The sequence below is a fragment of the Carassius carassius genome, chromosome 34 (genome assembly GCF_963082965.1).
Source record: "Carassius carassius chromosome 34, fCarCar2.1, whole genome shotgun sequence".
Lineage (NCBI taxonomy): Eukaryota > Metazoa > Chordata > Actinopteri > Cypriniformes > Cyprinidae > Carassius > Carassius carassius.
In genome coordinates, this window is record NC_081788.1 from 23,031,944 (window position 1) to 23,045,515 (window position 13,572).

A 13,572-nucleotide genomic window follows, 5' to 3' on the forward strand; every position below is an offset into this window, starting at 1 on the left:
TGACTATTCGCTAAATACTGGGACTAATCATTATTTTCCTTCAAGTGTGGAATTTTTCAGTATTTTTTATACAATGAATTAATGTTGTTCATGCCATGCATGAAAACAGCCTCTCATACAGTTACATATTTGAAAATGTAATTTTTATCAGATAAGCAAAGCATTTTGTTTACAAAGGGATGGTAGAGATCAAATCAACCATTGACAACAGGTAAAAACATTTACTAAACATTCCAAGCAAAGCATCAATCAAAATAAATTATATAAACTTAAAACACCAGCAGGGCTTAATATTTGATATTCAATTTAGAAGTAAGAAAAATCTACAACTATGTGGACCACTCTTTAAAAAGTATGCGGTTAACATTTTAAAATTAAACAGATAAAAAATCTTCACCAAAATCAAAGGGGCAATGATTTACAAAACAACTTTTGGTATGTGAAGCATCTAAATCTGCTGTCCCATCAACCACTGTTTTATATTAAATTTTGACCCTTTTGATAAATACCAAGAATTAAACCAGGCCAGGTCATAAAAGGTAAATAAATAAATTAAAAATACAATAAAAAAAAAAAATCTGACAAAAGAGGCACTTTGCATTTATTTACAAGAACAGACAGCTATCTAAATATTCTAAACCATGAGGGAAAATGAGTTGGATGAATTTTTTGTTCATTCGAAACAATGAAAACCACCTGTAAATTATCCATCAGTGATGTAGTAGCTCTCTGAATTAAGTGGAATAAATTTCAGTAAACCAAAAAAAAAAAAAAAACCGTGTTCAAACTGGACATGTTAATGGTCATTGCTCTTTTTAGCATGAACAACGTAGCCTTTTGCTTTAATGATGCCTCTGCTCTTGACAATGATAGAGTACCGTAAGACCCACTCCAGCCTCCAATTGGCCGCCTGCAGGTCCTTACTGCTCCCCTGCACTGCTTCCTGAAAGCATGCTGCACTGATTAGCTCTAGACACAAAGAAAGATTGGCATCATTAGATTTCCTGTGCTGTTGCTCATGCTGTTTTATAATTAAATTGCAGAGTCTGTTCATGCACAGTCATTGAGCGCAATGAACCAGCATAAAATACACACCTTTGGGGTCATTGTGAGTAAGCAATTGTATGTCAAACTCTTTAGCAAATGCAGTGAGGTCTGGAGGCATCACACAGCACGAGGCCAGATTCACCTGATTACTGCTCGGCTTTACCTGCATAGCATGAAAGAGCACCAAATACATTGTAAATTATACATTATTCTGTTATGTGAAGAAAAAAAAACACTCATAGAAGACCTGAGCCCAGTTATAGAGCTGCTCTAAGAGAGTTTTGTCCAAGTCCGACGTGCCGATGGCAGCGATCTTCTGGCTATGCACAAGACTTTCCAGCTCCTCCCACAGCGGCTGCAGGTGGGTCAGCATCTGTGCCTCACCCTCGGGGAGAGGAGGTGGAGCAATGATCACAGAATCCAACTGAGATACACTTAATGAAAGACAAGCTGAACAACACAGAGAAGAGGAGAAGGGGTTATGGTCAAAACAATTGCATATTCACAAACAATGCCATTCAATTGGGCTCAGTAAAAAATTTGTTTATATATATAGAAATTATATTCAGCAAGGGTGCATTAATTCGATAAGTGTTATCATTACAAGTGTAATGTAAAGAGTTTTACATTGCTACTAATATATATATATATATATATATATATATATATATATATATATATATAACATGATACATTATTTCAGGATTCTTTGATTAATAGAGAGTTCAAAAGAACATCATATATTTGAAACATATATATATATTCTCATTCAAAGAGTTTTCTTTATTTTCATGACTATGAAAATTGTAGAGTCACACTGAAGGCATCAAAACTATGAATTAACACATGTGGAATTATATACATAACAAAAAAGTGTGAAACAACTGAAAATACTGGTTCGACCTCTTCCACTTCTACAGGAATCTACACCTCAAGACCTGGTACAAGCCACAGGCCACTTCTGCAAGCTCCATAGACACAGGTCAGACAGTCTCTTTTCTCCATAGGCGACTTTTTAAGCCTAAATCAACTTTTTGCCCACTGGTTCAGAGTACAGCATTACATATATTTGCTAAAAAGGTGAATTATGATATTGAAAATTTGTTTAAGCAGAGTAATCTGTCTTACAACGAAAAGAAGGCTTTGGAAGCATTATCCAAAGATAGGGATCTAGTAATTAAAAATGCACGTGCTATAGTAATTTGGGGAAAGTATATGTACATAAAAGAGGCTTTCCATCAATTGAACAACAAAGAGTTTTACCAACCACTGACATTTAACCCCATTGAGTCTCTCAAAGAGGAATTGAAACAACTACTGTATGTGGCCAAAGATAATGACTGGATCTCTGATTCTGAACTTGGCTTCCTGTGGAATGAAAACCCAAGAGTGGCATCATTCTACATGCTACCCAAAATCCATAAGTGTGTTGATAACCCTCCAGGGAGACCTGTCATCTCTGGGAATGATAGTCTGACTGAACCAGTCTCTAAGTACATTGATTATTTTATTAAACCCTGTCTTTCGTTACTTTATGTTCTGAATAAGATCACACGACTACAAAACATAGACTCTGATACATTTCTAGTCACTATGGATGTAGAAGCGTTGTACACCAACACTGAACATATGCAGGGCCTTGCAGCTTTGACACATTTTTTTAGTAGGAGACCTGAGTCGGAAATGCCACCCACAGAGTTTTTATTGTCCTTAACTAAATGGACATTGAATAATAATATCTTCATCTTCCAGGATAAGACTTTTAAACAGATAAAAGGTTGTGCTATGGGGGCCTGTTATAGTCCATCATATGCAGGTCTATTTTTGGGAAAATGGGAGGAAGATTTTGTCTTAAACCAGGAAAAGAATGCCTTCTTCAAACACATTATCTGCTGGGGACGTTACATTGATGATGTTTGTTTGTTTTGGTCTGGTTCAGAGGCAGATTTGAAAGAATTCCACGTTTTTTTGAATAACATTAACCCCAACATTAAACTATCTTTGGAATATAGTAAAGATTGTATTAATTTCCTTGACTTAAGCATCTTCAAAGACGATCATGGTGCCCTACACACTTCAGTGTTTAGAAAACCTACTGACAGGAACACTATTCTGCATGCTAAAAGCTTCCACCCGAAATGGTTGAAGGAAAATGTTCCTTATGGGCAATTCCAGAGAGTTAGGAGAATTTGTGACCTAGACAATTCTTTTGAGTGTAAAGCAAAAGAGATGACGTCACGTTTTAAGGAACGGGGTTATAAAAACACAACTCTCCATAAAGCATATAGCAGGGCCAAATCTGCAAATAGGGTATCACTTCTTCAAAGAAACCCACCTAAGCCAACAAAAGATAGAGCCATTTTTGTTACCACGTATAGTACAGAGGCAGACCAAATTAAGAGAATAATTAGAAAAAATTGGGGTATTATTGAAAGCGATGAGATGCTCGGCCAGCTGTTTCCTGAGCCACCTCTGGTAGCTTTCAGGAGATGTCCTACTATTCGAGATAAACTGGTCCGGAGCCATCTGAAATCAGAAGGCCAATATACGTGGTTGGGATCTAAACCCAAAGGGTCTTATAAATGTCAACACTGCAATCATTGTACAAATGTTTTGCAGTCTAAAACCTTTGTTGATACTATTTCCCCAAAACAGTTTACCATTAACCACTTTATAAGCTGTAAAACAATATTTGTTATATATAGACTGGAATGTCCTGAGTGTAAAGTGTTTTATATAGGAAGAACAAAAAGGTGCTTTCAGGACAGATTGGCTGAACATAAATATGCGATTCGCACGGGCAACATGAACTATCCTATGGTGAGACATTACGGGGAACACCACAATAGTGATCCATCGACCATACAGATCTGTGGAATTGATCATATCCCATTGTCACTAAGGAAAGGAGACAGGCAAAAACTACTAAACCAGAGAGAAAGTTTCTGGATTGATAAACTGCAGGCGACTAGATATCCAGGCCTGAATGAAGAACTTGATCTCAGTGTTTTTCTCTAAAACTACAATTTTATTTTATTTTTTGTATTTATATTTTCTGTACTTTGGTGATGCATGTATTGTATGTAACCTTGGTCTGTAGCCACAAAAATCCTGATCTATTAAGTACCGAGGAGGACATCTAGTGCTCTTTCTTTAATCCTACAACTTTGAACCTACCTCTGCCAAATGGAGTTTTTGGATTGGTTGTGTGAAGACTTATAAGAAGGACTCTTGTTTTGGAAACTGTTGACTCCCTGACAAAGGCTTGTATGCCGAAAGGCGTCAGAGTTTTTAAAGGTTTATGATGACCAAGACATAAAATAAAGGCTTTTTAATTTTTCTTAAAGAGAGTGCCTTGGAGTTTCCTAATTTGTTCTATATTCTGAAAATATGTCATATTCTAGGTTCTTCAAAGTAGCCACCTTTTGCTTTGATTATTGCTTTGCACACTGTAATGATAAAAGCTTCGTAATCTTCGGGAAGAAGGAGGCGGGAACCGGCGGACAATCAAACAACATTTTAATAATTTAAAATAAACACAAAACAGCGCACCAGCCCCTCACGGACGACTGGTGCGCACAAATAAAATGAAACCAAAACACAACTAAAAGCCCAGGCCTGGTCCTCTCTCGTCCTTCACTGTCGTCGCTCCAGTTTAATATCCTTCCATCTCCTCCGTGGGCCTCGAGACCGGTGGGTCGAACAGGTGTAGCTCATCTCCAATCACTCCACCGGCCTCGCTCCCATGTCCCTCGGCCCCGCCCCACTCGTCACATACCCCCATCGCTCCTCGCAGGCCGGGGGGTACTCCCGAGACTGCGCTCTACCCCCCCCCCTCCTCCCTCCGGCGGGGACCGCTCACGGGGACCTGCGGGAACCTGGGGGTAGGACAGGCGAGGCGAGAGAAAAGGAGATGGAAGGAGGAGCGACAGAGACGAGAGAGGAGAAAAAAAAAAAAAAATCCGGTTCCCAGACGCACCGCTGCTCGGCCCTCCACCAGCTGGGCGATCTCCTCCGCGGTGCCTGGCGGTGGCACTGGACGGCCCTCGGCAGACGGCACGACACTCCTCCGCCGCCCGGTGGACGGCGACGGCTCCTCCGGTTTTGGGCAGCCGGCAGGTTTCCCCCGTTCCCTGCTCCTCCCCGTTCCGGCAGATGGCAGCAGGCTCCGGCCACCTGGCGAACGGCGCATTCTCCTCCGCTCCCTCACGGACGGCAGCCGCCCCTCCCTATCGTGGGCGGCCGGTAGCGAGCTCGCCCATCCCCGGCAACTCGCTCCAGCCCACCGCCTCGAGCGTCCATGGCGGCACACTCCTCGCCTGCTCGTTGGCACCGCGGATTCACCACAGCGGCGAGGGATCTTCAGCAGCGCGTCCCTCCTTCTCCCGGGCTTCGGCACCACTGTAATGATAAAAGCTTCGTAATCTTCGGGAAGAAGGAGGCGGGAACCGGCGGACAATCAAACAACATTTTAATAATTTAAAATAAACACAAAACAGCGCACCAGCCCCTCACGGACGACTGGTGCGCACAAATAAAATGAAACCAAAACACAACTAAAAGCCCAGGCCTGGTCCTCTCTCGTCCTTCACTGTCGTCGCTCCAGTTTTATATCCTTCCATCTCCTCCGTGGGCCTCGAGACCGGTGGGTCGAACAGGTGTAGCTCATCTCCAATCACTCCACCGGCCTCGCTCCCATGTCCCTCGGCCCCGCCCCACTCGTCACACACACTCTTGGCATTCTCTTGATGAGCTTCAAGAGGTAGTCACCTGAAATGGTTTTCACTTCACAGGTGTGCCCTGTCAGGTTTAATAAGTGTGATATCTTGCCTTATAAATGGGGTTGGGACCATCAGTTGTGTTGGGACCATCAAGTCAGGTGGATACACAGCTGATAGTCCTACTGAATAGACTGTTAGAATTTGTATTATGGCAAGAAAAAAGCAGCTAAGTACAGGAAAATGAGTGGCCATCATTATTTTAAGAAATGAAGGTCAGTCAGTCCGAAAAATTGGGAAAACTTTGAAAGTGTCCCCAAGTGCAGTCACAAAAACCATCAAGCGCTACAAAGAAACTGGCTCACATGCGGACCGCCCCAGGAAAGGAAGACCAAGAGTCACCTCTGCTGTGGAGGATAAGTTCATCCGAGTTACCAGCCTCAGAAATCGCAGGTTAACAGCAGCTCAGATTAGAGACCAGGTCAATGGCACACGGACTTCTAGCAGCAGACACCTCTCTAGAACAACTGTTAAGAGGAGACTGTGTGAATCAGGCCTTCATGGTAGAATATCTGCTAGGAAACCACTGCTAAAGAAAGGCAACAAGCAGAAGAGACTTGTTTGGGCTAAAGAACACAAGGAATGGACATTAGACCAGTGGAAATCTGTGCTTTGGTCTGATGAGTCCAAATTTGAGATCTTTGGTTCCAACCACCGTGTCTTTGTGCGACGCAGAAAAGGTGAACGGATGGACTCTACATGCCTGGTTCCCATCGTGAAGCATGGAGGAGGAGGTGTGATGGTGTGGAGGTGCTTTGCTGGTGACCCTGTTGGGGATTTATTCAAAATTGAAGGCATACTGAACCAGCATGGCTACCACAGCATCTTGCAGCGGCATGCTATTCCATCCGGTTTGCGTTTAGTTGGACCATCATTTATTTTTCAACAGGACAATGACCCCAAACACACCTCCAGGCTGTGTAAGGGCTATTTGACCAAGAAGGAGAGTGATGGGGTGCTGCGCCAGATGACCTGGCCTCCACAGTCACCGGACCTGAACCCAATCGAGATGGTTTAGGGGTGAGCTGGACCCCAGACAGAAGGCAAAAGGGTCAACAAGTGCTAAGCATCTCTCGGGGAACTCCTTCAAGACTGTTGGAAGACCATTTCAGGTGACTACCTCTTGAAGCTCATCAAGAGAATGTCAAGAGTGTGCAAAGCAGTAATCAAAGCAAAAGGTGGCTACTTTGAAGAACCTAGAATATGACCGTATTTATAGTATGAACATATTTTCAGTTGTTTCACACTTTTTTGTTATGTATATAATTCCATATATAATTCCACATGTGTTAATTCATAGTTTTGATGCCTTCAGTGTGAATCTACAATTTTCATAGTCATGAAAATAAAGAAAACTCTTTGAATGAGAAGGTGTGTCCAAACTTTTTGTCTGTACTGTATATATATATATATATATATTAGCAAATTATACAATTACAAATTATTATATTAATTAATTATGGATCATAATTAACATATAATGTGATACCTTTGTTTAGAGACTACTAATTTTCATATATTTCTTAGAGCTTTAACGTCTAAAATACACTCTTGGTATGATCAATTCAGTTAGTTTAAGGCAAGAAAAAGTTAATATACATGAACAGTTTTAACTATTTAAACATAATAATATTAATGTATATGGCATCACATTAAGCTGAACTTACCCATGTCCACTGCACTTCTGATGGATGAACGGTCCGACTCAGTGAGAAAAAGCTTTACTGTAAAGACATTTAAACAAATTTAATAACATGCACATGCACTGCAATAGCATTATTTCATGCACTAAGGATCAGTAATCCTCACCAGACACCTTCAGCTCCTCTCTCTCCTCCGGAGTGATGGCATCTGTGTTTTCTGAAACAGTACAGTCCAGAACACTGGGAAGCTCCTGAAGAAGAAAAACAGAATGGCAAAACTTTGCTATCATGGAAAGTATCCAGTTACTGGATTATGCATTATAGTTCCATATTTTTTTGGCAATCTTGTGTCTATGAAATGGACTTTACTTTGCACCTCAAAACATTACACACCTTGTTAATGGACTGCATGAAAGGAATGCATCAATAAGCCTCGCCTTCTGCGTGCTTAGACCTTAACTCTCTACTCGCTGAGCTCTAAGGCAGATTCACCGACAATGGCAGAAAGAGCCAGAGCAGAGGCACAGCGGTCCCTTGCCATTAACAATCACCCGAACAACAGTCTTTTTATCCAACTGCATACATATACTTTGATGGTTTCTAAAGAGCCAGACGTTTTGCTTTCCCACAATCCACAGAGTGTTCCACTGTTTATGTTCAGGGGGTCTGATTACTTCATGCAAATCTTTAACATGTCAAAAATGGCATTTGTTTAGCTTAAAACGGTTTCCTTTTTAACTTTCTCATTGAGTGTCATGCAAGCTCTTACAGAATCAAGAGATGACGGCATTGTGGCAAACCACTCGCTCAATGTGTCTTGGATGCAGTCTTGAAGCTGTGAATTCAAAATTAAAAAAAAAAAAAAAAAACGTTACAACAGGCTACAATTCGAATATTATGAAACATAAAAACAACATTTCGGCAGCTTTCACTAACCATTTCTTAATATTCATAGGCATAGACACTTTTGGCCCTGTAGGCTTTTTCAGAAAAGTTGAATATAAAAAATAAAAAAAGTGCATCATTTAATTATGGCTACCAATAGCTGGTAATAGTGCATTAAATTCAAGGCATTGAAAAACACATATCTTCCATTTACACCTGACCCTCAAACACAAGCACTCTCTCTTCTTTCTACTTGTTTTCTTTTTATTATAAAAAGTGTGTTTGTGTGTGTGTGTGTGTGTGTGTGTGTGTGTGTGTGTGTGCAAAATTCATAAAGAGAAAAAAGTAACATGAAATAAAATGAAAAATATAGAAATATCCAGTTATATACACTACTGTTGAGAGGGAAAAAAAAGTCCCATCAATACATCATTAACATATTCTAGTTATAATCTTACAATACTATCTTCACATACACGTTTAAACATTACTGATCAACTTGTGTGGGCTTGAACAATAAGCTGCATTTTTATGTCTTTTCAGACATGAATATAAAATGCCTGTGAATATAAAATGCACAGTAATTTGTTAGTTATCTGCTGAGATTCGAAAACTTTCTGATGAAAAGCATGACATTGCATCATCCTTTATTCCAGCATGTTGGGTCAGGTGAGGTCAGAGTTAATTATGTACACCTCTATTATTAAGTGTTACTAGGCAGACGCATTGCTTGCATGCAACTACAACCCTGATCATTTGAACGTGAATGCAAAAACAGTGCAATGCATTGCAATTTCTCATACCACATTTTGCTTACAGTGGCATGTCATGAGCAGCACGAGGCAAACGAGCCACTGACGTCAATAATGGAAGAAGACGGATCTGTTATTGTGAGCCGAGTCGATCTTAATGATTCAACTGAACCGATTCCAAAGCTTTCGACTGTAAGGTGGGAGTCATGCCGGAACATAAAGAAACATATCACCATTTTTTTTTCGAACAGCAATGACTATATCGAGGATATGGTTAATCATTACAAAATCCATATACAACACAAGTGTACACAAAATCCATAATTTAGAACCTATATTGAAAACATACGTATGAACTGTTTTTAAGCGTTCGTATATAATATGAAGACGTCCAAGAACACGAGTGACGTCTCAAAAAAACCGGTTTGGTAAATGAACCGTCCGCCGGAGCGGATGCTCAAAAAAGATTCGGACCTCACAAAAGCAACGACAACCGTATTAACATAAATACTGGGGTGACCGTGGCTAAACTCCTCCACCGAGCAATATCATACTATAAAACATGCTATGTGCTGCCAAAATGGACCAAGATGCACTGAGCACCGCAGACTCATGTCACTTACCTCCTCGCTAGGTGAAGACGGACATTTCTTCTTAAGTCGACTGCGGTTGACTAAATTCCCCGTGTGAAGCTTCAGGGTTGTCGCGTGATTAAAAAGCAGCTTCGCATTTACATGAGGCTCCATTGCTCCGTAAAATCGGTGACTAGAAACAAGTGTTGTCAATATGTAATAATTAACCGTAGAATATCCTCGGGTACAATTTCCCTCTCTCTCTCTCTCTCTCTCTCTCGAGTACACTAAACAGTGTAGTATGACTTTGCACTTGTAGTTCATTCAAGTAGAGAGGAGGTTAGAGCAGAGTTTCACGCACACATGGAAAACCTGGCAAGGATCAGCCCAAAGTGGATCGGATGATTAATTTAAAGCTTTCTGAGGCCGCTGTTATCCAACACAATATTCAAAGGACCCCATTCTTCAGTAATAACAAAGCTGCTTCCAAGCTTGTTTATTTATAGAGACAAGAAGTGAATTATAAGAATCCCAAATAGTACTTTAAGTATCTGTTCATTTTCATCAATGAAAACAATTGAGGATACAAACTAAAATAAGAAATATATAAGTTTCAACATTTTAATAAGTTATATTATTTTATAATAAAATAAAAAATGTTATATTATTATCGTATAATCAACATATAATAAAATAATACTAAATAATTATAGAATTTTAAGTCATATTGCAGCATAGTGAAGCCCTGCCCACGGGAGAGAAAGATTAAGAGCCATCTTACCTGTTATGCTTTGTCATTATGACACAGCACTCATTATTACAGTATATATGTTTAGTTATTATCCTGTGACATCAAGCTGCTTTTAATAAACTTTTAAAATCAAAGGTTAATATATATATTTTTTAAAGGAAACTATTAAAGCAAAGTACGCCCAAAGAAAGACACTGACAGTGATTAAAATCTGAGCCTTCTGTTCCTCCTCACTCATCTCTTGTTTAGCCACATGGGAGAGACCACAGCCACATTCCAGCACGTTTCCACCATGCAGGCGTATCCTCATCTGACCCCTCTGACTCTGTAGTGCTCGGAGCAGAGCCTGCTGGTTGGGACCCTCTAGCCCAGGGGTCTTCCAGCTCTACACGCTCCTTCTTACTGTGTCTTGACCACTAGGTCAAACGAACGAGCTAAAATGAAATATTAGGGTTATAGTAGCTCAATTCAGTGTGTGTTTCTGTTTAAAAAAATATAATAAATATTATGTATTAGTAAATAATATGTTTTGTGCATATAAATATGTAGGTAACACTTTATTTTGACAGTCTACTTTAGACCTTCAACTAACTATAGTTATAACTCCCCCCTGCTTAAGAATTAGTTGCAAAGTTACTTAGTAGAATGTCTAAAGTGGAATATCGAAATAAAGTATATCCAGTATATAAATAAATAATACATCACACATTCTTTCTTTCCTGTTTTTAATGCCAATAAAGAAATGAAAGTCTCTTTGGGTATGTAGCATTTATCTCCTTTTTGTAAGTTTTGTATAGAAATTGATAAAGAATTATTTAAATGTGTATGTATTTGGATTGCAATCCATAGTTACATGTTGCTCTGGAATAGGTGCAGTGCAGAGGGAGACAGCTGTGTTGATCAGAGCTGTCAGTGCAAGCAGGATGAGAGCAAAATACAGGTAGTGGACATCTTTCAGCAGGGCAGGACACAGGTCTTTTTCTCCGCATGATGGGAGATGTACACAAATTCCATTACCATCCTCACAGTGCCCACCTAGTCCCACCATCAGACCCCAAAAAGCACCCTGTGCAAGATAAAGGAAAATCTTTTACAACTTTTTAAAATAAATGCATCAAGTGTTATAGGCCGTTTAATTTTCATTTTATTGCATGGGCACAAAAGAAAAAGTTTATTAATTCACCTGTTCATTTACTCACCCCCAGAAGATTGCCATAATGAACGCTGTGGTGATGGGAGGTGCCAGGAAGCTAGTGACTGACTGAATGTAGTCAAAGAGTTGTCCACTATTAGCTGTTTGAATCACTGGAATCCAAACAATAATCAGGGCCACTATATAAAATGAACACCCTGTGGATGTAAGTAAACAACAGCAATTAAGACCCATGAGACACTGACAGTTTGTATATCTCATAGCAAAGTTCAAATTGTGTCTTTATTGCCCCAACAAAACAAGGAGAGAAACAACCCTGATGTGGTTAAACCACTTGGTTGAATTGGTGGTGGACTGGTTCCACTTTCGTTGGAACTAGTTTGTATGCATATAATGACAGCATTCACTTATTTTAGGTACTTCAGTTTACTTCTGAAAATTATGTTCAAAATGTACGTTTTCCACAAAACATTTAACAGACTACCTGCCCAATACCATGAGCTCTCTCTCAGTGACCCGGGGCCGAATACGTTGCCATATGTCCATGGTGAACATAGGGCTGCTACTGTTGAATATAGAGGTGAGAGAGGACATGAGAGCTGCCATCATTACAGCGATCATCAGACCTCTCAGACCTACAACACAATTACAAGGAAAGAAAGAATGAATTAGCAAATCAAGGACAAGAGGAACATCATTGTAGCTCCGTAATCTCTGTTGTTGCAGTCAACATATTTAATAGGTTTTGCATTCTTTTTTTATTTTATTTGTTTGTACAGGAGCATTATAGGCTCTTTCTCACTAAACAAATTATTTGAATGAAGCATTTTGAATGCACTTAAAAAGTACTTTGAAATATGTTTTCCTATGTTTAACTTAACAAAATCGAATAAATTGAAATCTAGTAACTATAGAGAAAATAAAATATTTATATAATAATATCTATTATAATTTATCACATATATATTATAAATGTAAATATTTTATTATAATATAATTATACTTTAGATGCTATTTAGAATAATTGTTCATTTATTAACATTTTCGATAGAATTTATTTTTGTTAAAATTATCATAATCGACAGAAAATTTCAACTAATTGAAAAATCACACATCACACATATATATATATATATATATATATATTAGTGGTGGGCATAGATAATTTTTTAAATCTAGATTAATCTCACTGTAATCTTGGAATTAATCTAGATTAAAATGGCTCATTTGAATTCTGCCGAAGGCATTCAGAATATGTGTGCTACCCAAATAAAATAATGACTAAAAGTAACGTTAAGTCTTTGAGAATGGGTTTCTCAAGCCAGGTGGTGCATTAGACCAGGGGCTCATCTCCTGTTTGCAAAATGCATCACAAACTGCTTGAGAAAGCTGTAAACTAATTCCACATTGCACAAGGTGCAAACAACCTTACGCTTGTTTCACACATACTCCGTCTGCAGTGCGTATGCGTTTCGTTTTGTTTTTTTTATGCACCCATGTTAACGGATTCCAGCATTCACGCGGTTGCATTCCGTCAGTGCATTCCAGGAGCAGTGCGTCTGCAGCAGTGCAGCGATCGTTTACGTGCCGAGTAGCGGACTTGCAGTGTGAAATCGCGTCCTGTGTGAAAGCACAATGAGTATGAGTCCGTGCTGCTTCTGCAACAGATATGAAATGCACATGGACTGCATACGCACTGCAGACGGATTATGTGTGAAACAGCCGTGCGTCTCGTCGAGGTTACCATTGAGAAGCTTCTTTAAAAAAAAAAAAAATCCCCTGAAGCAAACCCGGTGGCATCTTAGCTGCATCCATGTTAGCACGTCACGTTTGATGTGGTAATTTCACAATACATACACACAGGTTCGAATACTCACAGGTTCGAATACTCGTTCTCGCCCCCTACAGATTCAGCTAGGTATACATCCACGCTAAAATATCAAGGTGTGATAAGTCATCATAGCTCGCGTAGTATAGACCCAGCTCTCGAC

The 13,572-nt window shown here is 39.5% G+C and overlaps 1 protein-coding gene across 1 annotated transcript; it reads right to left on the reverse strand.

Moving 5' to 3' along the window:
• Positions 1–206: 206 nt before the first annotated feature.
• LOC132114766 (glutamate--cysteine ligase regulatory subunit-like) lies at positions 207–10,039 on the reverse strand. The gene is made up of 7 exons (XM_059523080.1): positions 9,729–10,039; positions 8,238–8,303; positions 7,635–7,719; positions 7,493–7,549; positions 1,295–1,497; positions 1,096–1,210; positions 207–969 (listed from the first exon to the last, which is right to left on the reverse strand). The coding sequence occupies exons 1-7, from the start codon at positions 9,999–10,001 to the stop codon at positions 797–799; spliced, it is 972 nt and encodes a 323-aa protein (XP_059379063.1). The 5' UTR covers positions 10,002–10,039; the 3' UTR covers positions 207–796.
• Positions 10,040–13,572: the final 3,533 nt, after the last annotated feature.

Excerpts from the sequence above, each read along its gene's own strand:
- LOC132114766 (XM_059523080.1), bottom strand. The coding sequence starts at position 10,001 with ATGAACTACAAGTGCAAAGTCATACTACACTGTTTAGTGTACTCGAGA. Across the intron at positions 7,720-8,237 it reads TGCCGTCATCTCTTGATTCT|GAGCTTCCCAGTGTTCTGGA; the intron begins GTAAGAGCTTGC and ends TTTCTTCTTCAG. Across the intron at positions 7,550-7,634 it reads AGAGGAGCTGAAGGTGTCTG|TAAAGCTTTTTCTCACTGAG; the intron begins GTGAGGATTACT and ends ATGTCTTTACAG.